At 41.7% G+C, this 24,404-nt stretch overlaps 2 protein-coding genes across 4 annotated transcripts in view; one reads left to right on the plus strand and one right to left on the minus strand.

Annotated features, from left to right (window-relative positions):
* The first annotated feature begins 29 nt into the window (after positions 1-29).
* On the plus strand, positions 30-10,235 carry manba (mannosidase, beta A, lysosomal). Of its 3 annotated transcripts, XR_014871067.1 has the most exons (18): positions 30-1,386; positions 2,454-2,548; positions 2,627-2,732; positions 2,821-2,994; positions 3,216-3,339; positions 3,718-3,887; positions 3,973-4,083; positions 5,348-5,499; positions 5,654-5,771; positions 6,732-6,818; positions 6,994-7,161; positions 7,470-7,688; positions 7,769-7,933; positions 8,385-8,529; positions 8,666-8,808; positions 9,023-9,280; positions 9,684-9,747; positions 9,857-9,970. XR_014871067.1 is itself a non-coding variant. In XM_085142594.1 (17 exons), exons 1-17 carry the CDS (start codon positions 1,186-1,188, stop codon positions 10,079-10,081), a joined length of 2,661 nt encoding a protein of 886 aa, XP_084998720.1. In that variant the 5' UTR covers positions 30-1,185; the 3' UTR covers positions 10,082-10,235. The 3 variants fall into 3 exon arrangements, 2 of the variants coding, with proteins under 2 accessions (XP_084998720.1, XP_084998721.1); XM_085142594.1 differs by lacking the exon at positions 9,684-9,747 and having other exon boundaries at positions 9,857-10,235; XM_085142595.1 differs by lacking the exons at positions 9,684-9,747; positions 9,857-9,970 and adding an exon at positions 9,504-9,654.
* Positions 10,236-11,590: 1,355 nt separating this feature from the next.
* The window catches only part of sos2 (son of sevenless homolog 2 (Drosophila)), a 38,306-nt gene continuing 25,492 nt past the window's right edge, over positions 11,591-24,404 (minus strand). Inside the window, exons 9-23 of the mRNA XM_085142581.1 lie at positions 22,049-22,176; positions 21,263-21,918; positions 21,099-21,180; positions 20,875-20,997; positions 19,370-19,482; positions 18,285-18,507; positions 18,067-18,186; positions 17,812-17,974; positions 16,890-17,007; positions 16,469-16,641; positions 16,265-16,381; positions 15,828-16,089; positions 15,599-15,643; positions 15,375-15,475; positions 11,591-14,296 (exon numbers count right to left, since the gene is read on the minus strand). Of these exons, the coding sequence (XP_084998707.1) occupies positions 13,790-14,296; positions 15,375-15,475; positions 15,599-15,643; positions 15,828-16,089; positions 16,265-16,381; positions 16,469-16,641; positions 16,890-17,007; positions 17,812-17,974; positions 18,067-18,186; positions 18,285-18,507; positions 19,370-19,482; positions 20,875-20,997; positions 21,099-21,180; positions 21,263-21,918; positions 22,049-22,176 (2,931 nt within the window). The 3' untranslated portion in view covers positions 11,591-13,789. The remainder of the gene's footprint in view (positions 14,297-15,374; positions 15,476-15,598; positions 15,644-15,827; positions 16,090-16,264; positions 16,382-16,468; positions 16,642-16,889; positions 17,008-17,811; positions 17,975-18,066; positions 18,187-18,284; positions 18,508-19,369; positions 19,483-20,874; positions 20,998-21,098; positions 21,181-21,262; positions 21,919-22,048; positions 22,177-24,404) is intronic.

Genomic DNA, 24,404 nt, shown 5'->3' on the forward strand with positions numbered 1-24,404 from the left:
TCTGTACCATGTTTTAAGTACCGTACTGTGTGTATGTAACTAAGACACCTCTTGCTTTTGTGTTTTGTTTTGTTTTTTTAACTGGTGCAACAATTGTAACATAACCAAATTTGGTGTATAAGGTAAAAGCTGAGTTCGTACAATTCAAATGAGGTTGAAACTCAATATTTGTATCAGTTTTATTTTTCACCAAACCCATTTCACCCTCTGGCAACTGTGTGGGGTTTTGTGTGTGTGTGTGCGTTTGTCATTTCTTTAACTAGTCTTTAGGAATTAAAGCTCTATGCATGTTTGCTGGTTTTTGTTCCTTCTCTCAGGATAATCCCACATTGCTTCAGTAATGAGGTCTGCGTTCTGGGAGGACAGTCCGTTACTGATGGTGTTATAATGGCTTGTTGACTACTCTTCCAGTGAGACCATTTCTGATGACCCATTAATGAACAATAGATCAACGGAAGGGTCAGAATTTAAAAGATCCCTGAGTTAGGTGCCTATTTAAAAAAAATAAAATAAAAAATAAAAATACTTGAATGATTCGTATGTCAGTGTTAAGTGTTTTAACAAAAATAAAGCTTTACAATGACTGAGCTAAGAATGAGTGAAAAGGCAGCAAATGTCCAAAGAAAAACTTCAAAGGACCTTCAGAAAGTCTGGCTCTGGAAATGATGTAAAGAAACAAAGGGTGACTCAAACTTTTTCACAATACTGTATATTGTTATGCTTAGAAATATTGCCTCCTAAGAGACCTACTAAATATAAAGGTTTTCTCTGACTTCCATTTTGCTTGAGTTGTTTTCCATAGTTTTCCATAATTGCTTACCATGTCGGTAAATGTTGTATACATACACACCCTTGTGTTTAGAAATGCAAAACACTCCCTTATTTGGTCCCTCTAAAATAAGTACATCTGTTTGTTGATTAGGAAATTATGCTTTAAAAAAATAAATTGATCTTTAAAATATATTTTTATATTAAAGCTGTGGCAGGATTTTGTTGAAAGGTAAGTTTAAAAAAAAAGCTTCTCTTTTTCGCGCCTGAACTTCCTGCCTGCGAACAGCTGACTACCGCGAGCGGGTCACGTGACAAACACGGAAGCCCAGTATCGGTAAACGAAGCTAAAACAAAAAGAGTACACAATTATGGAGGCTTGAGTGAACTCTCCGTGCCTACAGCGAGATCTAAACTATGCTGCTGCATGTGCGCCTCTCTGGCTGGGCCTGCTGGTGTTTGTTTTCCGGTGTTTTCTCGGTATTTTCTCTGCAGCAGCGTCTCACTGTGAGCCTTAACGGCAAATGGAGGCTGTCAAACTCCAACGGTTCATTGTTACTGCCTGCACAGGTCCCAGGATGTGTCCACTCAGCTCTGCAGCAGCAGGGATACATCACGGTAAGACGACTCACTTCATGGTGTTAATTTGTAGTCTTTAATCTTTCATTTATGTGCATTTAAGTAATGCATTTTAACTGATCCCTATAAATCTTATTCTATGTTGTCATTTATAAAATAGTAGATTGTATGATCTAGTAGATTAGATTGTATGTAAAATATATTAGATCAGACAGCCTGCGTGGGTGCAAAGAGTGAAAGACATTTACAGGTGAGACTAAAGGTTAATCCCAGTTCCAAGAAGGAAACAAATGTCAAAACTGAGAATATGTCTGCTGTTTGAAGTATTTACTGCAAGGAGCAGCAGGTTTGTGATAGATGACAAACGGTCTTGAGCAATAGTTATCCAGGCTTTCTGAAGGTCTTTTTCACTCATTTTCCGGTGAGTCCTTGAACCCGACCATTTTAAGAAGAATGCTTTTGTTCGTTTGTTCATTTATTAAAGCTCTTAACACTGATCTATGCATAAAGCAATTCAAGTACAAAACAGGGACCTAACTGCAGGGAAAAACAATGTTCTTTCTACACATAAAAACCTAGAATATAACCAATTCTTATATCAAGAAGGTGATTCCCAAAGAGCTAATAGCTGACAACATGGCATATCAGCATGATGTGCAAGGTGTCTTTAAAAAAAATTGAGGAAAGTGGAAAAGTGAAGGACAAATACAGAAGTGACAGGCCCACTAAACTACTTACAGGGGGTGAACAGTATCTGAAAGGTATGAAGAAATACAGCTGGCCCTTCAGCTGATCCAGCTTCTGTTCATTGAAGCCTGATCAGAAGGTCTCTGTGGACAGGTTGCTGTCAAGAACCCATTCATAAGGAAGGGAAGCCAAGAGAAAAGGTTGGAGTATGCCGAGTTACACAAGAGCTGGACTGGAAAAACATACAGTGGAACATTGCCAGTCATTGATTGGCCTCCCCAGAGCCGCACCCTTTAAACACATTATGCACTGACATAAAATGTACTGCATGTGTTGGTAAAACATTTGATAGCCAAAAACTAATAGGACTAGCATTTGTCATTCCTGGTAGATAAACCTTGTCCTTTTTTGTCTTTCAGGACCCGTATTTCAGGTTCAACGATGTCTCTTATCGATGGATTGCACTCGACAACTGGACATACACAACCACATTTACATTGTCTGCTGAGCTGAGGTCACTATACCAGTATAGGTCATAATCTAGAGACTCCTTGTGCTCTCTGTCTAACTAATCTTTGTAATCTCTTGATAGCGTCAAGCAGAAGGTGCTTCTTGTGTTTGATGGCGTGGACACCGTTGGGTCGATTTCACTCAATGGGATTGCTGTTGGAAAGACCTACAACATGTTTTGTCGACATGTATGTTTAACTTGAAACAAGCACACAGTACCTCCCCACATGTTCTTGCACATGTATCACCCGTGTGCTGTGCTTCTTTGGTGTGTAGGACTTTTCTGTGAAAGACCTGCTGAAAGACGGCGAAAATGTTCTGCAAGTTGGTTTGCTGTCACCGATTCTTTACGCGTCTGAGCAGAGGAAAGCTCACACGTCTTACGCAGTTCCTCCTGAATGTCCTCCAGATGTCCAAAAAGGGGAATGCCATGTCAATTTTATCAGAAAAGTAAGTCCCTCCCTTCTGGGAAAATAAACTGGTAAAAACAGAGAATGAATACCTTCAAACATAACAGCAAACCCTTTATAATTAAAGCTTAAAGCCTGCCCTTCTGTGGCATTGTGAAAGGTTGACTTTAAAATCCACTGCGGTGGATGACATGAGCCAATATGTATGGACCTGTAACTGTGCCTGAACAAAAATAAACCTCAGTGTCTGTGTTGGTCCAGGAGCAGAGCTCTTTCAGTTGGGACTGGGGACCTTCGTTCCCCACGATGGGACTGTGGAAAGGCGTTCGACTCGAGGCTTTTGATATGCTGCAGCTCGTCCAGGTTTCCTCTGTCCCTCTCTACAGTACGTCCCATCTAATCTTGATCACCAACCTTTTCTTGGGGATAAATGGATAGTCAAACTGGGGGCACTTTCAGATATAAGGAGAATTTTATAAAGCCTTAGTGTCTCTCCTCTGATAGAGAGTGGTGCATTATTTATCAGTTGCATAAGAGCAGTTGTGTAAGACGCAGGCACTCAACACATAAAGGAATTTTATTTATTTATTTGTTGCGAGCTGCACTGAATTTAGATTTTTGGAGTTCAGTGTTCTGTTGTGACTTCCTCAGGAAGGATCTTGGGCTATTTTCCAGAAAGTTCTGAGAATCTTTGCGATAAAGCTTTCTCTCTTACTTATTCCAGTATTTCCTGTGTCTTTTCATGAATAATCTATCTGTCCAGATGATGCCTTCTCCCAGTGGAGGGTGCAGGTTGAGCTTCTTATAGATGCAGTTCAGACAGCACGTGGCCAGCTCACACTCTCCATACCTGAACTGGATTCAGAGCAAACCTTCCAGACACACTTTAACCCTGGAAAGACCAAGAGCAACTTCACCATACTCATCAACACGGTGCTTGAAATTACTCCAGTCTCATTGTTGTGCGTAATATCAATTCCCTGTCCACGCTCATGCTTTATTTTTTTTCTTCATTCAGGCCAGTCAGGTGAAACTGTGGTGGCCAAATGGACATGGAGAACAACCGTTTTACCGTCTCACTATCAGAGGATTTCAGGATGAGTTTTTAATTTTCAGCACAGAGTCTAAGGTGAGAGTGTGCTGCCTGTCAGCACTTGCAGTCTCCTCATTTTTTATTTATGGATTTTAATCACAGTGCAATTTATCGTAGCCTCCAAGTCTGAAAACTGAAGACAATGCAGATAACTTAAACCTGTAATGTTTTTAAAGGCCAGCATCGAGTGGGATCTTATGGGTACAAGACAAAGTTTGGTTCTGTAGAAATGACCCTACTTCTCACATGGTTTATGACTTTATTGAAGAATAAAGTCATAAATATTTATGGATTTTAATCCCAGTACAATTAATTGGGTCACCAGTTTTATCTATCTCTTCTCTATCTCTATTGTTCTTTGTCTACTGAGTGAACAATGTCCCTGAGTTTCACAGTAGCTCGTGTGTGATGTGCAGAATTTAATGCAGACTTCACAAACAAATAGCTGATGTCACAGTGGATACATCTTTTATATACAGTCTATGGTTTCAATATAAAAATTGCGTAACTGCAAAGTTTGAGTTTATATTGGATTTTCTCTAAACCACACAGAATCAAAAGTATACTGCATCAGATATACACGTACACTCTCAATAACATTTGGTGAAATGTCCCTTAGCAAGTTGTGCCTCGACTAGAAGCTTTTGATTTCCATAAACAAGCTTCTACGACGGCCCCAGAGCATGATGCTACCACCACCATGCCTAACAGCTGGTGCAGTGGTCTTAGGTTTTAAAGCCTCACCTTTACACCTCCAAACATATCTCTTCTCATTGTCGCCAAACGGCTAAATTTATGTCTACAAATGAATGGTTCGAAAAGGAGACTGTGTCTTATTGACTAAATAAAAAGCTATTACCACAATACAGCTTACCTAAAAGCTCTAAAATACTCTATATTGAATTGGAAATTAAGCAGTAAGGGCTTTTTCATGTTTTATATAACAATAATACTTTATTATTGTAAGTTTTCACTTGTGCAAACACACTTGTTTCCTTCTTATCTCATTCTCTCCCTGATGATCTCTTCCTTTTCCTCCGTTGCACCACAGTCTCACTCACGAATGGGTGTTGAAATAATAATGAAGTAGACTGTTTTTCTCAGGAAAAGCACTTTTTGGATGTGTCCACTTAGAAAAGGAATAAAAATTGTTTTTCTTTGTTGAAAAATAAAATACTTTTCACCCTTTTTCATTTTCATGCCACTTGCCCCACATTAAATGGGACAGTTGAAGTTTTCACAGATTTTTAAAGTAGCTGTTGTAGTAAATTGAAAGTGCTCATGAGAGTATCTCCCGCAGGTGTATTTTCGCACCGTGGAGCTCATCCAGGAGCCAGTTGTTGGATCCCCGGGCTTGAGCTTTTATTTCCGTATCAACGGGAAACCAATTTTCCTCAAAGGCTCCAACTGGATCCCAGTCCACTCCTTCCAGGACCAGGTCACCCCTGGTGTGTGAGTGGACGTTGATTCTTTTGAGTTCAGTCAAGTGGTCGCTGTTTAGTTGAACCTATATTCCTCTTTTGCCTCTTGTGTGTAGGTACGTGTCGGGTCTTTTTAGTATTTTATTTTCATTAATGCCGGATCTTTCTGCCTGTCTGTCTTGCAGCTTAAAGAACTTGTTACAATCAGCAGTAGATGCTAACATGAATGCCCTCAGGGTCTGGGGAGGAGGAGTGTATGAACAGGTTCTCTTTTATGAAATTTGTGATGAGTTGGGGATCATGGTAAGTGATGCTGCCCTCTAGTGTTTTTAAACAAAGTGTATTTAAACAAAACTTTAAATACTTGTTTCGTTGTGGCCTTTGAGACATTTGTAATGATAACCACAGGTGCAAGAGACCAAGATAAACCAGGTGAGATTTACTGGCACGGTCTATTAACTGAAGATGATACAGTTCTTTGGATAGAAAGCTTATTGTAGTCTTGATATATAATAGAGTATCCTTTATGGGTCTTTGAAATACTTACGTGGTACATGATTTTTCTGCAGTTTTTTGTATGTAATTGTCTTTATAAGGTTTCGCAGATCAGGACATATAATAAAAATAATCTGGTCCTTAGCAGGTTTTAAAATCGGTAACTACAACCTCAAATAAACAACTCGTGGCATATTAGACAAAGTCATCATTCAGCAAAATTAAGCCAAATTGCAGAAACTGTGTGAAAATCTGTTTACAGCCTCACCGCTTCCATAGGATTCAACAGGATAAGTAAGATAGTAATAAATAAGAATCAAATGCATTTGATTAGCTGATTATGAGCACCTTGATAAAAGCAGTTTGCTGTTCAGGAGCATTAAGGTGTGTGTTAACATCCTTTGTTTGATGTGAAGCCATCTGTCTGACACCTAACGTTTGGGGCAATGGGATGATGATCAGAATGAATGAGGATCACGTTGTGGTGACCCAGTCAAAGTCCAGACCTCAGGCTGATTGAAATGCTGTGGCAGGGTGTTAAAAGAGCTGTGCATAAAAACAAATGCCCCCAAAAGCTCAATGAACTGAACCAATGAGAGATCAATAAAGTCAGTTAAAGGCGGTTCTATAAACTAGTGTATGCCAGTTGTTGTGCTCTTGCACATGTATGTAACAGTCTGTGGTATTTTTACATGACTTTGGTTGTGTGACATCACTGAACATATTGTAAACAGATGGTTTGCTCACTGTGTTTAAACACGTCTTTAGGTTTGGCAGGACTTCATGTTCGCTTGTGCAATGTATCCCACTGAGCCTGACTTTATACAGACAGTAAGAGAAGAGGTCGTCCAGCAGGTCAGTTGATATACGGATGTGATTTTTCTTATTTCCTGAAGGTGTAAAATACTGGATAAACAAACCAAACGCACAGTTTCTCTCAAAAGGCTCCGAGAGGAGATTTAAAATCCTAAAGAAGCTTGAAGTGATGTTTCCCTTTATTTCTTTCTCTTATTTTATTTTTACTGCTCAGGTTCAGCGCCTGAAGTCCCACCCCTCTATAATAATTTGGAGCGGTAACAATGAAAACGAAGCTGCTCTGGCAACAGATTGGTTCGACATCCCAGCTTCTCAAAGGCCAAAATACATCAGAGACTATGTGATGCTTTATGTAGATAACATAAAGAAGCTTGTGCAAGAGGTGAGAGTCACACCTTAATGTAAGGATCTGTGTTTTAAATGACTGATTTATCTGTATTGTAATTTACGGTACTGCCAAAGTGTTTTTCCCATCCAGATTAATTAGTTTTTTACATATTTGCCACACTTGCATGTTTCAACAAAGATAATCGAGTAAATACAAAAAGCAGGTTTTTGTATTTTTTTTGTGTTTTTTTTTAATTAATTGATGATTTAATTATCAGGAACTGGAGCAATACATTTTCCCAGCAATGTATTTTTAGTATTACTCCTGCAAATCGGTAGAAACAAAAGTCCCATCTCCTTTAGGAGGACCAGAGTCGCCCGTTTCTTGTTTCCAGTCCAACGAACGGGGCTGAATCGGAGCAGGAAGGATGGGTGGCGGAGAATCCCTATGATCCTCACTACGGAGACGTTCACTTCTACAGCTACATCCTCGACTGCTGGGACTGGAGGACCTTCCCACGGACGCGTTTTGCCTCTGAATATGGTTTCCAGTCCTGGCCGTCCTTTTCCACTTTGCAGCTGGTAACTAAATATTCTAAAGAAAGAAGCAAACATGGATTAAAGTTGCTGACTGTTTGTGTTTTCCTTTTATGATGCTGCAGGTTTCCATTAAAGAAGACTGGAGCTACGGCAGTAATTTCACTTCCCATCGTCAACACCACGAAGATGGAAACCAGCAGATGATCCTGCAGGCTGCTCTACACTTCCACCTGCCAAACGCCACTGATCCCCTGAAAAGATTTACAGATACTCTCTACATCACTCAGGTGAGGTGCAAACCGTCCATGTGTGTGATACTTTTAAGGTGGTATTTAGACTGTAAGTGAAAGAAAACCAACCTGAGTCGAGGAGAAGCTGTCGTGGAGATTTGTTTGAGCGACCTCTTGAACCTCAATGTTCCATTTGGGTGGTGCAGGTGGATGTAACTGAATGCAGAACTGATTTTCAGCAGCATCTTCCAAGATCTGGTACAAAAACCGTCGGTCATCTAGGAACCTCAAGCTGGGGGCGTCTTGTTGTGTGCACTAGAACATATGTTGCTTATTTAATGAGCTCCTCCACATGCAGTCCAACAAAACAGCCGAAGCTAATCTGTCTGCATCCCAAGTTACAAACGCAAGAGTTGCTGACAAAGAAAGCATAAAATAATGTTCTTTTTTAAGCCGCTCAGCTCTGTTAATGTTGTCACACATTTTGCTGACTGTACTGTATGTCCAGGTCATGCAGGCCCAGTGTGTGAAGACTCAGACGGAGTTTTATCGGAGGAGTCGGAGTGAAATTATAGAGGGCAAAGGTCACACCATGGGTGCGCTGTACTGGCAGCTCAATGATATTTGGCAGGCGCCTTCCTGGTCGTCGATTGGTGAGTGGCAAGACAAATTGTTTGTGTAGACTGCTTCAGAACTTTGTGTTCTTAGCTTTGGTAGTTTGACCATTTTAACGTGGAGGTTGTTTTCTAAAATACTTACATAGTCATCTTTGTGTATCTGTTTACACAGAGTTTGGTGGGAAGTGGAAAATGCTGCATTATTTTGCACAGAGCTTCTTTGCAGCCGTCTTTCCTGTTGCTTTTGAGGAAGACGACACACTGGTCATCTACGGCATTTCAGACCTGAGCCGTGACCTGAAGCTGAGGGCTGTGGTAGGCTTTAGGCACCAGAATAATTTATTATTTGTCTGTTTTCATTGGTGAATATCTTAAAAAAATCAAAGTTTTAGCTGCTGTTATGCTTCATGGTAAAATGAGGGTGACTCTCAGTTTCTATTGATAAAAACAGGATTATTTTCTCAAGTCTAAATGCTTGTAGGTAGGTTGAACAGTAAATTTAAATTGTTGTCATACTTTTGTGCATCAGGTGAATGTGTTCTCCTGGACTGAGCTGGATCCAGTCTGCACGCTAAACTCAAGCATGCTGCTCGTGCCTGGAGGTAGCGCTGTGGTGGTCTTCAAACAGCCCGTCGCCACCCTGTTAGCAGGATGCGGAAACTGTACCCGTCTTACCTGCCTGCTCACCTTCCAACTGGAGGACGACAGCAGCCAGCAGGGTCCCACTAACCACCACTTCCTCTGCTCACCCAAAGATGCTCAAGGACTCCGCAGACCCAACATTACAGTAAGCACTGATTTTTACTCAGAAATCTCAGCTTCAACAACAGCATTTCAGCTCAGGTTCCACATACCAATGTGACTAGCCATTGAGTCATAGGTCCTACTTTGGCGAGCTATCTTGCGATCTTGTTCCTCACACCTTGCCTGCTTTCCTAGCGGCCTCTTCATGGTTGAACTACCTTTCCTCTCTTTGTTCTATATATCGACTACTCTTTTCTTGTATCCAGCTTAGCCTCACAGAAGCCTAGAGACCTTCTGGTACTTGGCCATGATCCTATCTTTCATGATTCCTCTTCCTATCGCACTTGGGGCCTAATCTCAGGTGGGGGTAATGATATCTCCCCCCTGACCTGGCATCCTGGCTTCCCCTTGCCGTAGCATTTATGTTGTACCTCATCAATCTTTAGCTGTAAGGATACTGGATACAGACACCCCAGGTGGGAATCGAACATGCGATCCTCTGCTCCAAAGGTGTGTAGTCTAACTACTACGCTATCCAGCTATATACATATAGATATATATAGTTATATATTTAAGTTATTCCATAAGTCACTAAAGACTGATGTGTCCTTCCACACAGGCGAAGGTAGAAGAAAAAAAGACATGCTTCTCAGTGACCCTCCACTCTGACTCCGTGGCTCCTTTTGTCTGGCTCGACGTGGGAAACATCCCTGGACGTTTCAGCTCCAACGGCTTCCTGATGGTTTCCAGAAACAGGACAGTTGACTTTAACGCGTGGCGTCCTACCAGCGTAGCAGAACTTACTGCGTCCCTTACAATCACATCTTTAAGAGACATTTACTGACCTGAGACCAGCCACCTTTCCTGTTGAACTTTAGAAAACTGGAACGGTAAGACAAAAATCGAGTGAACAGATGCAGGCACTGCTCACAGGACATTCAATTCAACACAGAAGAGTATATATTTTCTTGCTTGTAATATTGTAAAAAAAATAAAGATTATAAACTCATAAAATATGAAAGCCATTTATTTTTGTGCACAGTACATACTGTTGTAAGTTCTATTAAAAGATAAACTTTTAACTGTCTCAAACCATCCATCTTCTTCAGGGGGGCTGGAGCCCATCCCAGCTGTCTTAGGGCAAAGGGCAGGGTACACCCTGGACAGGTCACCAGTCTGTCACAGGGATAGCATATACACACAAACAACCATATGCACTCACATTCACACCTATGAATTTCCAGCTAACCTATCCCCACTAACTGCATGTTTTTGGGAGAGAACCAAAGCAAACACGGGGAGAACATGCAAACTCCACACAGGAAAACCACGGCCTGATGGTGGAATTGAACTCAGGACCTTCTTGCTGTGAGGGAACAGTGTTAACCACTGTGCCACCCATGATGCTGTCTCATGCCACACTGGTTAAATCACAGGTGTCGAACTCCTCGAGGGCCGGTGAGACTATACATTTTTGCATTTAAGATATTTTATTTTAAAAAAATGTAACTTCAATATGGCATGTACACGATCAAAGGAATTATTTAGGGCTTTTCCTGGACAGATGTTGTATGGAGTTAAAAATGGAAAGCGATGTTTTTAAAGTTTTAATGTTTTTTCCCCTCAATAGTTATCATTGCTCACTAATAAGACCAAAGTATTTCTTATCCAGTTACTTGATTACTCAAATAGTCGATAGCTGCAGCCCTACAAGGTGTAACTAATAAAGTGGCCAGTATCCTCTTAACTTGACCTGCATGTGATGTGAATTCTAACTACAGAAAAATCACGAGTTACACTCTCTGAATGGGCACTGCACGAGTTGGGCAACTCAGTGATGAAGCAGCTTCTCTATCGCTGATGCGACAGTGACGTATTGATCTTTTGATGGGGTCTCTGCTGCCGGTCTGCTCACAGATGCAGTTTCAGAGTGCCCCGCTCAGAATAACAATTTGCCTCATTTCCACTGTCTACATATAAGGGAACAAAATGAAGAGAAAGGAGTAGTTCAGTACAAAATAAGACTGGGTGATTTATTAATCTCATCAAGACCATTAATACAAAGCAGTTAAAAGGCCACATACCATCAAATAAACCAAATGCTGGATCAAGCTGTTACATTGCCACCAAAAAGGTTCTGTTGAGGGTTTAAAAAGGAAAAAAAAAAATCTTCTGAAATGAACCCCAACAATCCTGATATGGGAAACTTGGGACAAAAACATGGGCAAAAACAGTCAAGTGCAGTCACTTCTACTCTTTATAGAAATGCTCCTACGCACGCCTTTCATCCCTAGTTGGATCAAAAACTGAATTATCCACCGCCATCAAGCACGAGGAATAGAGGGGCTCTGTACTTTCAGCGCAAAAGCAAAGAGTTAAAAGGGCACGAGTGAGGCTTTTTTTTTTTTTTTTTTAAGCAATTCTGCTCACGGCGGTCGAACATGTCAGACCCAGCATGGGGGATAAAAGCGAGGCGGTAGACGTGTGTTTGTTCTGCCCTGATCCACGTAGAAAGCAGGTTTAACAGTTGCATAGGACCACTGTGTTTACAAACATGACCTATAACAACTGTGGCTCTTCAACAGTACAGCCTAAAGTGCACAAAGTGTGTTTCTCAGGAGAAAAAACAAGAAAAAAAGGAAATAAAAATTCAAATTATTCACTATGCTCCAATACTTGCAGTTGAATTTACGTCTGCATGTATTCAACTGGAACTTTAAAACAATTCCAACCTCTGTTTAATGAATGTAGCCATTAAAAAGTCTTGGAGGAGGGAAAAAAAAAAAAGGCAATTAGTAGGATGTACAAAGTGAAGGTCGCGTTAAGTGCTTGGCATACTGAACTGTAATTTCATTGCTTTGAAACACCTAAGGGGCGGGGAAGAAATAATGGCTTTCCTTAGTTAATAAACTGGAGATTGTCTGTGAGTAAGTTAGTGACGTTGACGTGCGTCTGAGTTTTTTCTTTTTTATCCGACTGTGGCAGCAGTGGATTATTAGGCAATATATGACTGAACAGATGTGGATGAGCGTACAATACAACAGAAAAAACCCCTTGTCACTTTATACAAATTATTTAGTTAGTGTATACATGTTATATATACACACAGTATCCACAAACATGTACAATTTCATAGTGTATAGCTTTGTTCTAAACATTACATAGGCAACTTTATTTTTATTTATTTTTTTTAGCATTTTAGACACCGTTTACTTATTTCCGTGAAGTAGAAAACAAAATAAAAGGCACATTTTGAGCATGATGCGAGGATTATTTCAGTCTTTCAAAGGGAAACAAAATGTTTCAAGCAAATTAAAGGAAAAAAAAGAGAGAAAGAAGAAGAAGCTGGGTTAAAAAGTTCCTTTTTCATGGATTGGTGGTTGTTTTTAGGTCTTTGGAGCAGCCACCGGCGGCTCGTGGGCAGACCCAGCTTTGGTGGGAGGATGCGTGCTTCCAGTGCTAAGTTTTAATACCAAAGAAGAAGAGTTGGCCATGAGGGTGGCTTCTGGAGAGGAGCACAGTGTCAGACAGCAGCACGCATCCTTAAGGGGTTCGGTTAAGACATCGGCTTTTGAAGAGCAGGAGGACATGTCGGAGTCCTGGACTTCGACCTGGAGGTGCTGTTTGATATCGTGGCAGACTTCCCTCCGTCGTGCAGCGCAGACGGATGTTCTATTTATTTAGTAAGTCCAATCAAAACCTGCTGACTTTGCCCAAAACTGATGTGCAAATGGAGTGTTCTCAGCTCTCGTTTTCAAGACTGCGCTGAGAGAACTGGAGCCTGGGGTCAGAGGTCAACGCTGTTGGATTTGTTTATTTTTAAAGGCAACGTTTTGTGGCTGTGGAGAGGCCCGTCTTCAAAAAGAAAAAGAAAAACGTTTGACTTATGTTCTTACAGTCACAGTGTTCAGCTGAGATACAAGGTGTGAGGGGGGAAGGGGATTCAGTGTCACCTCCTTGGTGTTTCTGCTAATGTCACATTTATTTTTAAAAAAAATCCCTTATCCCCCTGCATAAAAATAAGACTTTGGCAACTGTTTGCTTTCAGTTAGGAAAAACAAATCAATGAAAACATTTGCTGCTTACAGCCACTGTGAGTGAGCTACATCTGTGAGCTGCAAGACTCCAAATCACGTCAATGCCCATAAGAAAACAAAAGCACGACAGTTGAAGCTACAAAATCCAAGGTCCCCACATTCTCCCCTCCTCTCCGCCATCCCGACTGGTGACGGAGATGTGGGGCTGTGGGGTAAGCGAAGTGTGTGAGACATGAGAACTTTTATCATCAGGAGCAGGAGGTAACGCTCCAAGCCGACAAACACTCCTTGGTGTTTAATAGCTGGCACACCGGTGTGGGTTTCTCATTGGCACGGCGGGTTTTAACGATGGAGGTGGAGCTACCGATCCCCCTGAGAGGCACAGCGGGGGTTGGTGGAGTTTGTATGTTGAGCAGTGTTTTTCTTTCAGATCAGTAGCTTTGAGTCATCTGTGTTGTAGTTTGAAGGAGCAAGTTTGACGTTTGCCTTTCGGTGGTGGTGAAGGAAAAGTTGGCTCAGTGGCTGCTGTCGGTGTTCTCCACCAGCGAGAGGCTTTGTACTGGCGCCTGTAGCGGCTCCCTTTTATATGTCTTTGGTGGGAGTTTAGGGAGGTGTGGACCGGAGTTATAGCGAGGGGGGACAGGTGGAGCGGAGGTGGGAATAGAGAGAGGGCAGAGGCTATTCTGGCTGGCGCTGAGAGAGCAGCCCCGCCTGGCAATGCGAGGGGACGGTGTGCTGGGTGGCGTGTTTGGGGAACTGGGCGAGCTGCCGTAATCCCAGGTATATCGGCCCACGGGCGAAGGCTGGTTGACAGGGTAGTTGATGAAGATCTCCGGGGGTCGCTGGGGCACCGGGGGAGGCGTGTCTGGGATGGGGTCGCGGGGTGGTGGTGGAGGTGGAGGGCTGGGCAAGGGGCCATCGGTGGGAGGGCCGTTGTAGACTGGGGGTCGAGGCTGGTTCCTGTGCAGAGGAGGCGGCACCCGGGGAGGGATGGCAGGAGGGCTGTCGGACCTGGAGCTCAGCTGAGACACAAACACATAAGAGGTGTGTCAGACTTACTACACATGCTGCCCTGTTTATTGCACATCAGTGATTCCTAACACAGTGCTCTACATCCCCACAAGGGGGCTTCAGAGATATCAGAAAGCATTCACGCCATGTGAAGTTATTTTCTTACAAAGTTCTGTTTTTTTTCTTTGCTTTTTATAAGTTACTATGTGGAAAAAGCTGGTAAAAATCTGGATTTGTTTTTTCCAGCTCGGTTAATTTACAATGTAAGCATTACAGTCCTTTCCCTGAGGCCTCAGAGCCGGTTAGCATCCATCTGGTAACCACCAGCTGCAAGTGGCTGTGGAGTGAAGCTGATGATAGAGGGTGCTGAACGGATTGCCGTGCTTGCCCATGGTTTGAGTGGACGATGCCGAGTTGTGCGCAAATACGCATCGTTTTACTCTCCAAACAGTCTCCTTCGAAGTAAAAGCTGTTCTGACACCAACACATTTTACCAACACGTTTTAAAAAGTGTAACTTTTACTCTATTCCCAGCATCGACCACTTGGTGGGTATTTTACTAGTGCAAACTACAGGTGACTGCAGCAGTCTGATTACAAACAAAAGCGACTGCAGTTAGGTTTTCAGTGTAGCAGCATATACACCTTTGTGACGGATTTTACCGTCGAGTTGCCCCCGACGCATCCATCAGAGTGCGAGCGTGTGAATGTGAAGCCAAAAACAGTGCTAGGCTTTAAATATGTTGGTGATGAGTTTGTAGCAAGGAATGAGCTCAAATTGGGAAGGAAAAGCACTGTTAAAAATATTCACTCGTCTACCTTTGCATACATATGAACAGTGACATTTTATTCTTAATCCACCCATTCACAAACGTTTGCAGAAGCATGCCTAGGTGCTCGATTTTATACACCCGTGGCCATTAAAGTGATCTTAAATGCCAAAACAAACTCTTAAAATGGAGTCATTTTAAGTCATTTTAAGTCATTTTAAGAGTCATTTTAAGTCTTTAACTTTAAATCATCTTGACTTCAGAGAACTGAGGTAAGTCTTTGCAAAACTCATAATGATGCAGAAACGCACTGCTCTTACTTTAGTGTCCGACATGGTGTCTTTCCTTCGAGGCGGCAGAGGTGGTGGCTTTAGCTCCTCTCCGAGGTGGTGGAGGCTACCACAAGACGCAGACTGTAACTCTGAGGAAAACAGAAAACACGGATTAAAACGGATGAAAAAGCTGACATGCTCGGCTACTTTTATATTGGCAGAATTATGCAGAACTACAATTGGGAGCAATCAAAATAAAACTTCACACTCACTTCCAGTAAACAGGAGAACTGGAGCAAATATGGAGTTGCTACTACCTGTGAAATTCAAACACAGAAGATTAAGGTCACATGTGGCAGAAGGATTTAGAAACATTTATTAACCTGAAACCTAAACTCTACTATCGGAGAACGTAGGGGCATAGTATATAATTTAACTTGGATTTGGACTAGCTGCACGCTTTTCTTTGTAAACCATGGATCAAGCATCGGCTTCACTCACCGCCGTAGGAGTTGCTGAGCTGGTCGTGCTCTGTGAAAACTGAGCTAAAGTCAGGAGTGGCCGACTGTGGGGGAGTGGGCGTGTTCGGAGAGGTGGGCACCGAAACCAGCGACTCCGAATCGTTCTCATTGATACTCCGGAAGGTGATCTTATGTGGGGGGTCCCTCTCCAGGGGGACAGGGTGGCCCTTTAGGGTGCCAGAGGTAGACGTTCGCACGGGGCGGATACCCGGGGATTTCAGACTGTACACGGTCTTCCTGGGCTGCAATGAGAGAGGAGAATCAAGAGATAACACATTTCTCAGGATGGGATTGATCTGATATTGATTGAACTTACTGAGATCCAATTTAAATAATCCAACCTGCCCTTTCCAATCCGCAACTGAACTGGAACTTGTGTAAGAGCAGTAAAAACTTCATTAAATTATAAATACTCACAAATCGAGGAGGCTGCCTGCAATTCCGAGGCTCTATTTCCAGAGACTTTCTGAACAGGTAGTCAGTAAACTCCTTCTCGCTCAGGTTACCCATCGGGTTCAGGTTCTCGAAAAATTTCTGTGCAACACAATCATTAGTCAGAACTCGGGTACTGGGCACAGTTAAGACAAGCTCAAAGACAATTCTGGAAAGGCGAGCGCTCACCCTCATCTCGGGCTCCACTTTCAGACAGTAGGGTTGGTTCTGATACTGCTGGATCTCTCCTGTGATTTCCGCCACTTTCCTCCTCTTGCTGAAGTTGATCAGATCCTTCCCGTGGCGTTTCAGGAAGTCTGGGTTGCCTTCCTCCGTCTTCAGTATGTTGGTTAAATAGATACCTGAGGACCAAAAAACAAAAAATGTGAGTAGAGATTGAAGTGCTTATTTGTTCAGTACTTTCTCACTTGTTAAGTCAATTTACTGTTATAAAAACAACTCCCAGGACAAACAAAAGATTGAATTGTTTTCTGATAAATAATGGTGACTCACAGCACAGCCAGGACCCAGACAACAGCTACTTTAAGTCAACATTTTTTTTGTCCTGCCATCCTTCACTAGCACAGTCAGAAGGCTGTAGAAGACTTACCAAAGAAAGGCACACAGGGTGGGTTTATCGACTTGAGTTTAGCCAAGTATTTCTTAAAATGGTCCTTGCTCAGTTCTGCCGCCTCTTCCAGGATCTTCCTTTTCCTCTCTGGTACTGCCTGCAGAAGTGAGGGAGAAGAACTCAGACTGTAGTCTGATCACCACTTCAGCCTTACAGCGTAAATGCCAAAATCAACGCCAAACATTGCATGTAGACACACAAACACAGAAATGTGCAAAGGCCTTGAGCCCTCCCTCATTTTTGTTTTTCCTACTTTGCTATTAGAAAAAAAAGGCAAAGGAATTTATTGAAACACATGCGAACACCTGGCAAGACTGTGTATAAAGGCAAACAGTTTTTAACAAGCTAGAACATCAATATTTCTTAGTCAAGTTCTCCTCCACTGTGTTTTAAAGGCTGGCTGCAGACACTGTTGTTACTTTCTCGACCTCTGATTTCAACCAAACAAGTCAAAGATGGATTCATCACTCCAACAGAGCTGCTGCTACTGATTCTCAGTCCAGTTCTGGTGTAATTTAGCATACATCATCATCATCAGCAGATGCTTTTCTTCTCTCCTTCTCCACTTGTTCAGTTCCCTAGACATTTTATTTTTTTGGAAGTACACAGTACTGAGATGCCAAGATATGCCGAGTTATTGGCTGATATCTGTTTGGAAATCATTTTGTTGGAGCAAAAATATTATTTTATCCTTGTCAAACTTTGTAATCTTTAGCATTTTTATGGTAAGTTGTCCACAATGTGCTGACATAGCACTGGTTCATCCCTTGAACGATTCCCCAGGCTTTCACTCATTTTCACTTAAGACCACTTAAAAAAAGGAAAAAGTCTGGCTCCTCTGAAGCAAACGACTTCTGCTTTAATTTGTGTAGTCCTGTTTTTCTCCTCATATCTCACTCACCTCATAGGTGTGATCGAGTCTGTAGACTGCAACAGAGTTGATAGCGCTGAGCACCTCCAGCACACCGTTGAAGTTATTGAGCTCCTGGAAAACCTGCAGAATCTCTATGACCCGTGTGAACACCGCCACCCTCTCTTCCAAGTTCATTGTCTCCACAATACACCTGAAACACGCAAACACATCCAAGAAACATCGTTAGAGGAAACGGGACCTGAAAAATTAACGGTGGATTTTCTTATAAGCAAAGTGACTCACTTCTCGAACCACAGAGTAAGGTTGGTAGTGTGGCGAATCATGCGGAGCAAGTTTGGAGAGTGCTTCTCTTTGTCCTCTTTGGTCCAGACGCTGCCGACCAGCTCGGAGGGCCGAACAGCTCTGTGGAAGCAGAATTTTATTTCTTTATGTAAAGAAGCCGATTGCTACACGTATTTTCTGACTTCAACCTTCCACTTCTATGCCTATGAGTGACTGACCTGTACAGCTCAGACTCGATCAGTGTCAGCTGACGTGCAATCTCTATGGGGTGAAGGGTCATGAGGTCAAACAACTCCAGTTGGCCGCTTCTGCAGATGTGCCACTCGATGGGAGGAGGCGAGCTCTCAAATGTGATGCTGGGACTGACGCCGTTTGTCTGAGGCTGCATCTTTCTCCTGATGATCTTATTGATGGACTCCACCCACTTTCTCATGGACTTGCCTGAAAAAAAAAAAAAAAAAAACATTAAAAACAATCATCCATTAACCACTGGTGTGTCACTGTACTCATGTTTCACAGGTAAAACTACACTAGAGACTACATCAAGAAGCCCACTGAGGCTTTGCTCAGATCCAAACAGACAGTAGTTGGACAAATCTGTACACATTAGTGATGTGGTCTTTTTAAGGCAAACAAAAAGACTATATTTTAAGTCAGAAGACAGGAAAAGAAAGTCAGCAATTTGCCTGATAATGATCCCGTACAGACAAATTATTTATAGCTGCAATATAGTGTCTGAACCCTTTCTTTTCCTGCATATGGATATAGGTTAATATCTTTATACGCACACAAAAATAACTAAAAATGAAAGAAGTGACGAGATCATTTAACAGGGGGACGTAATTTCAGAATATCAGAGTCAAAGTGAGATTTTACCAAAATATACCTCAACTTAGGACAAGAGCTTATGAACAGCAATTAGATTTTTTTTAAACATTATTTTTGGGGGCATTTTTGCCTTCTTTGATTGGACAGTACATGTTTCAGACAGCAAAAAGGGTAGAGAGCAGGGGGAGAGCCATGGGTTGCAATAGAACCCAGGACATGATATCGAACCTTGTCGTATATGGTCGCCGTAGGATTTTGACGTACCAATATATGGCACACGAGGATTTCGATAAAATAACATTGCTTGCTGTTTATTTGCAATTCACGCATTAGAGGTGGCTCAATAAACACCCTTTTGGACGTAGCTTTAATAGATAAACGCTGGAAATATTGCAAAGTTCAGCTGTAGGACGGCTTTTCCCATGTTGTGTCAAATGTTTATTTATGGAAGCAGCCGTTTGTGTTTGTGACTGACCTCGCAGTTGAATTTTGGTGGTGAAGTATTCTTCTAGTCGACTTCTAAGCTCTGCGTCGTTCTCGAAGTCGTAGAAATGATGTTCAACCCACTGACGGAAAACATTGAGAACCCTGCGAGGTGAAAAAGGTAGTTGAGTTAATTTATTATTAGAGCTTCACAGATTTATTACGACACAATGAACACAGTTTGCAAAGTACATATACATGGGAAGATATTTCTACCGTTTGTTGACATTAACAATTATATTTGGTATGTCAAAGAAATACATAAGATTACCAAATAGTTCACAGAGACATGCTTTAAAAGGGAAAAGCAAATGTCGAAAGAGGGACACCTTCTGAAGTGCCAGTGTTAAAATACACAGTCTGACCACATTTAAGTGCTTACTGAACAACAGACCACACATACTTTTGTCCTGCATGTACACTCTAAAACATCCTGAAGGCTTTGTTTAAGACAGACACTTCAAAGATTTTAAGCTCTTCCTCAGAATGTAATATAATAGCAGTACAGGACTTTACCTAGTTTATAAGGTCCACTCGTTTTGTCATCGTTTCTGTGACTAACATTCACAGAATTTACAGGAGCATGTCTGACACTAAGGTGCTCCCTCTTTTTTAAAAGGGGACTTACAAGATTAGGTCAGACTCTGCTGCTCCTTATAAGGATACACAGTCAAATACAAAAGTAATTCTGTGACATGGTGAGAACATTTTTGCCTTAACAGGGGGACAGACACAAGAAAGCACTTAAATAACAAGTAGAATAAGCTTTCTACAAATTTGAGTGATGTTTATCTAAAAATGCAGGTTGTTCAGCTGTGTATTAAACTGAAAGTTGTGTTTTGGAGCTTAGTAAAACAAATAGCACTTGAATTTAAAATGACCCATACATGAAGTTCATCTTACGATGTCACTTGCCATTGCCCAACCTTGACTGCATTCACAAGATTTTCAAAAAATTTGACTTCTGACCTTTGACCTTTACATCGAGGCCACTAACATTAAAAACCATCTGAGATTATTAGGAGACAGACCTTGGGTGTCAATTTGAAAGTCGTAGATGACTTCCTTCGTGTGCCATGGCATTCACAAGATTTTCAGAAAACTTGACCTTTGACCTCGTTCTTGAGGTTGAGGTCACTGAGCTTCAAACTCATCTGAGATTTTTAGTAGATACCCTTATGGGATCAATTTGAAGCTCCTATGTCGCCTTGTTCTCGAGTTATCGCATTCACAAACTCAGGCGTCCACATCGCCTGCCCTCCCATGTGCCCGGCCGGTGACGACAATACCATATCAGTCTTTTACGGCCGAGGGGTTAAAAATAACAAAACAAACCAAAAACGCTGCTTTTTGCCTTACATACAGTATTTCAGTGTTTAAAATGAGTATTGACTCAAGACTTTTGAACAGTATATTATTTCTTTCACTGTTAGTGTTCCCCGTCTTTCTACTTTCACTCAAATACACAATTAACTTGCACATGAGCAAATTTTTCACCTGAGTTGGACCGGCTGTACGTATTCCTTTCGGAACCTTTGGAGCTGGGCTACCATCGGATGATCATTGGTCATCAGTATCTGTCTGTCTTCGTCTGTTGGTTCTGGATCAGGAATCGTAAGCCTGAGAAAAGAAATGATCAGGTGTACCCTGACGTCAGTTACAGTTGTGCAAAATTACGAATTATAGCAAAAGAATTACTGTAGTCACGGAAAAGACTGAACCTGTCTATCAGCAGGGTGAGAAACTCGTGCGGCTTGCAGAATGATCGGTATGTGGTAAGAAATGTGCGAACGAAATTGGGATCTAGAAAAAGATCAAACAGATGATAAACATAAAGGAAATTAAAATATTCATTGCCACTAGCGAAGCTTATGCAGCAGCTTACCAGCATACATATGGTATGTGAGCCTCTCTATGAGCTTGTCCACTGTGCCGGCTTTAATGATGGGGATTCCTGTTTTGCTCTGCACTTTGTCCTCAAACACTATATTCTCCTCAGAGTCCTGCACCGCAAAACGGTACACCTCTGGAGAGGGTAGTCTTAGAGGCTGTGCCTGCTCCTCTTGCTGCAGCTCCGTGTCCAACATGCGATCTAAAGTAGACCGGTATTGCAGAGTCACCAGCGCTGCCATCCACGCTTCCTTCTCCTCTGCTGTCCGAGCACAGAATACGGCACGGGTATCATCTTTGGCTACCAGTTCAAAGGCGTTCCGCAGCTCTGGCGAGTCCTCGCGGTCCGTAATGCTGACCTTCCTCAGAACAAACTTCTCTTTCAGACGGAACTCCGCCCCGCTACCCGCTCCCGGGAGCCGTGAACTCTGATTGGCCTTACAGCTGATCATCAGGCCATCAAAAAGGAAGTTGTGTCTCTCGTGTTTAGCACCTGCACGTATAAGCGGGCCCTCCAAGATGAACTCGCTGCAGCACTGACCGATGTCTTTCCCCTCCCAGCCGTCGATGCTTTTCTGGATCTCGTTCATGCGTTTGATGGCTAGCTGTTTGCTACGAATCTGCCTGCTATACAGACGATACATTGGCTCACTGTGAGGGAGGAATAAAGTTTGGTCAGAAAACCCCAAAGCTTAGTGCACAAGTTTTTAAATGCTGAACCACTGAAATATAAGTAGACAAACATAAGTCTTTATTGCTTATTAATAGTAAGGAGACATACCCAGGTTTACGTCGAGGCTGGTGTTTGGCATAAATTCGCTCCATGCTAGATTGAAGGTTAAGCAGAGCTGTAAGCGCCTGTTTCAGACATTCTCTGTCATCTAGGTCTTCACTGCGCTCTTGAAGTTGCTGTAAAACGCATCAGAAATATTCACGATTACATAATATCAACGTCTTCTGTTTTAACAAGATAAAGTGCAGGTGTAGCTGATAATGGCAACAAAGGCTTGTTCATATGATGTATGAATGGCTTACTGGGACACTTAATGGAGTTGATTACATTATTTTAAAGTCCTACAGAAAGCCTGTGTTAAATACAATTAAAATAGTATTTGATGCGTTACATCTTATATTAATTTTTGGACGATCTCAATCTAACGGCTGTGTGTTCCTGGAGCATCAGGCTCAGTTATTACATCACTCTGGCATGATGATGGTGCCACAGGACAGAGAGCTTTCTCTCGTGACACCATGTGAACATTGCTCAAAAGTTATGCACCATGTTGGATGTGATAAGTGTGTCTTTTATTGCCTTTTCCTTCCATCACGCCAACAGGTGGCGGCAAATGGCTACCCTGCCCTGAGCCTGGTTCTGCCAGAGGTTACTTAATGTGAAAAGGAGGTTTTTCCTTCCCACTGTCGCCAAGTGTTTGATGGTTGGCGTTTTCTTTGTATTATTGTATGGTCTTTACAATAAAAGCACTGTGAGGCAGCTGTTGTTCCGATTTTGTGCTATTTAAATAAAACTGAACTGAAAAAAAAATTCATTTAAAGTAAAAAGGTCTGAATTTGTGGTTTGTTACCATTATTACCATTTCACTACCACTCGAAGAGGGGTGGACGAGTGTTTGCAGGCAACTAGAGTTGATTGTGCCCAAAGCAACAAGGCTTTTGCCAGCTGAATGGGGAATACTATTTTTTCCAAAGTGACCAGTGGTTACCAAGGGATCAGCAGCCTCTAGGTTAATGCGACTGAGTCTTTAGCAATCGATTTCCTAGTGACTGCCATTAACCTCCAGCAACCACTCGCCAAACTTTCTGTAAACTAATCTTTTTCCCCCCATATGCCCATGACCGAGGCTTTATTCACCAAACCCTACACTGTCGTCATGGTTGTCACGTGTCAAAAATGCAAACAAAACACCACTTCAAAACATTAAAATTACTTCATATTATGCAGTATTCTATAGTTAACAAGCTGCAGGGGAGTATTATTTCCTTGAATGCAGAGAAGGCTTTGTAATTTTGTCAAACTTATCCATCTTTTACCTAGCGCCTGTGTCCTTTTAAATGGCTCTAGCGCTTCAGAATATGCACTGGAGAGATATAACTGACAAGGAGACCGTATCATAGTATAAAAGGACTTTAAATAGATTCAGTTCCCTACAATAGTTTTGCAAGCCGATGATATGCTTCTCTTCATCTCAAAATTGGAAAAAAATCTACTCCCATGTTAACGTCAGTCATTCAAAATTTGGGATCTCTCCCTGGCTATAATATTAATTTTGATAAAGCAAGAGCAATGCCAGCTGGTTTTGATAGCAAAACTTCATATTCATCCATTTCCCCTTTCTCCTGGTCTGACTTGGGATTTTTATATCTAGGGATCGATATAAAGCCTAATGTTAGGTACCTCTTGAGACACAATTTGACCACAGTACAAAAAGAAATAAATAAAGACCTTGCAAGATGGATGATTCCGCCAATTTCATGGATGGGTAGAATAAGTCTAATAAAGATGAAGAGGCTTTACTATTATCTTAAAGGTGATGGAACTCCTTTTGCAAAACTGGGATGTAATCCCTTTGATTTAGTAGGAGACATGCAAAAATAAATCTCGCACAAAAACAAAAGACAATCCAATTCTTCAAAATACAATGAAAAGCTGGCGAGATATAAACAACTGTATTTGAGGAAGAATTCATTTACCTACATTACACTGTTTTTCAACAATAGAGATTTCCTCCCTGCCATGAATGTGGTTGTATTTGGATCCTGGCACAGAAGAGGTATCAAAATAATAATAGCAGGCCTGTTTGATAAAAACTACATGCTTAAGATGTTTGCCCAACTTCAAAATACCTTTGGCCTTCCTCAGAAAGACTTGTATATGTTCAAATTCATCACTATGTGAGTTCAGGTATCAGGCTGTCACAGGATTCTCGCTTGCTTCCATAGAAAAATTTAAGTTTACTTTAAAAAAAAAAAAAAAAAAGGTTTTATTTTGGGGTTTTATATCATCCTGCAGAAATATGATAATCAATCAATATTGGGAATGTTCTCAGTCAATGGGTCAATGGATGATTTACAGAAAGCCTATGGTGAGGACAATTAAAAAAAAAAAAGTAAATATGATA

Source organism: Neolamprologus multifasciatus, chromosome 19 (genome assembly GCF_963576455.1).
Source record: "Neolamprologus multifasciatus chromosome 19, fNeoMul1.2, whole genome shotgun sequence".
In the NCBI taxonomy this organism is placed as follows: Eukaryota; Metazoa; Chordata; class Actinopteri; order Cichliformes; family Cichlidae; genus Neolamprologus; species Neolamprologus multifasciatus.

Coding starts and splice junctions, on each gene's coding strand:
- manba (XM_085142594.1), top strand. CDS start 1,186: ATGCTGCTGCATGTGCGCCTCTCTGGCTGGGCCTGCTGGTGTTTGTTT. Junction 4,084..5,347: donor TTTTCAGCACAGAGTCTAAG/GTGAGAGTGTGC, acceptor TATCTCCCGCAG/GTGTATTTTCGCACCGTGGA. Junction 7,934..8,384: donor ATACTCTCTACATCACTCAG/GTGAGGTGCAAA, acceptor CTGTATGTCCAG/GTCATGCAGGCCCAGTGTGT.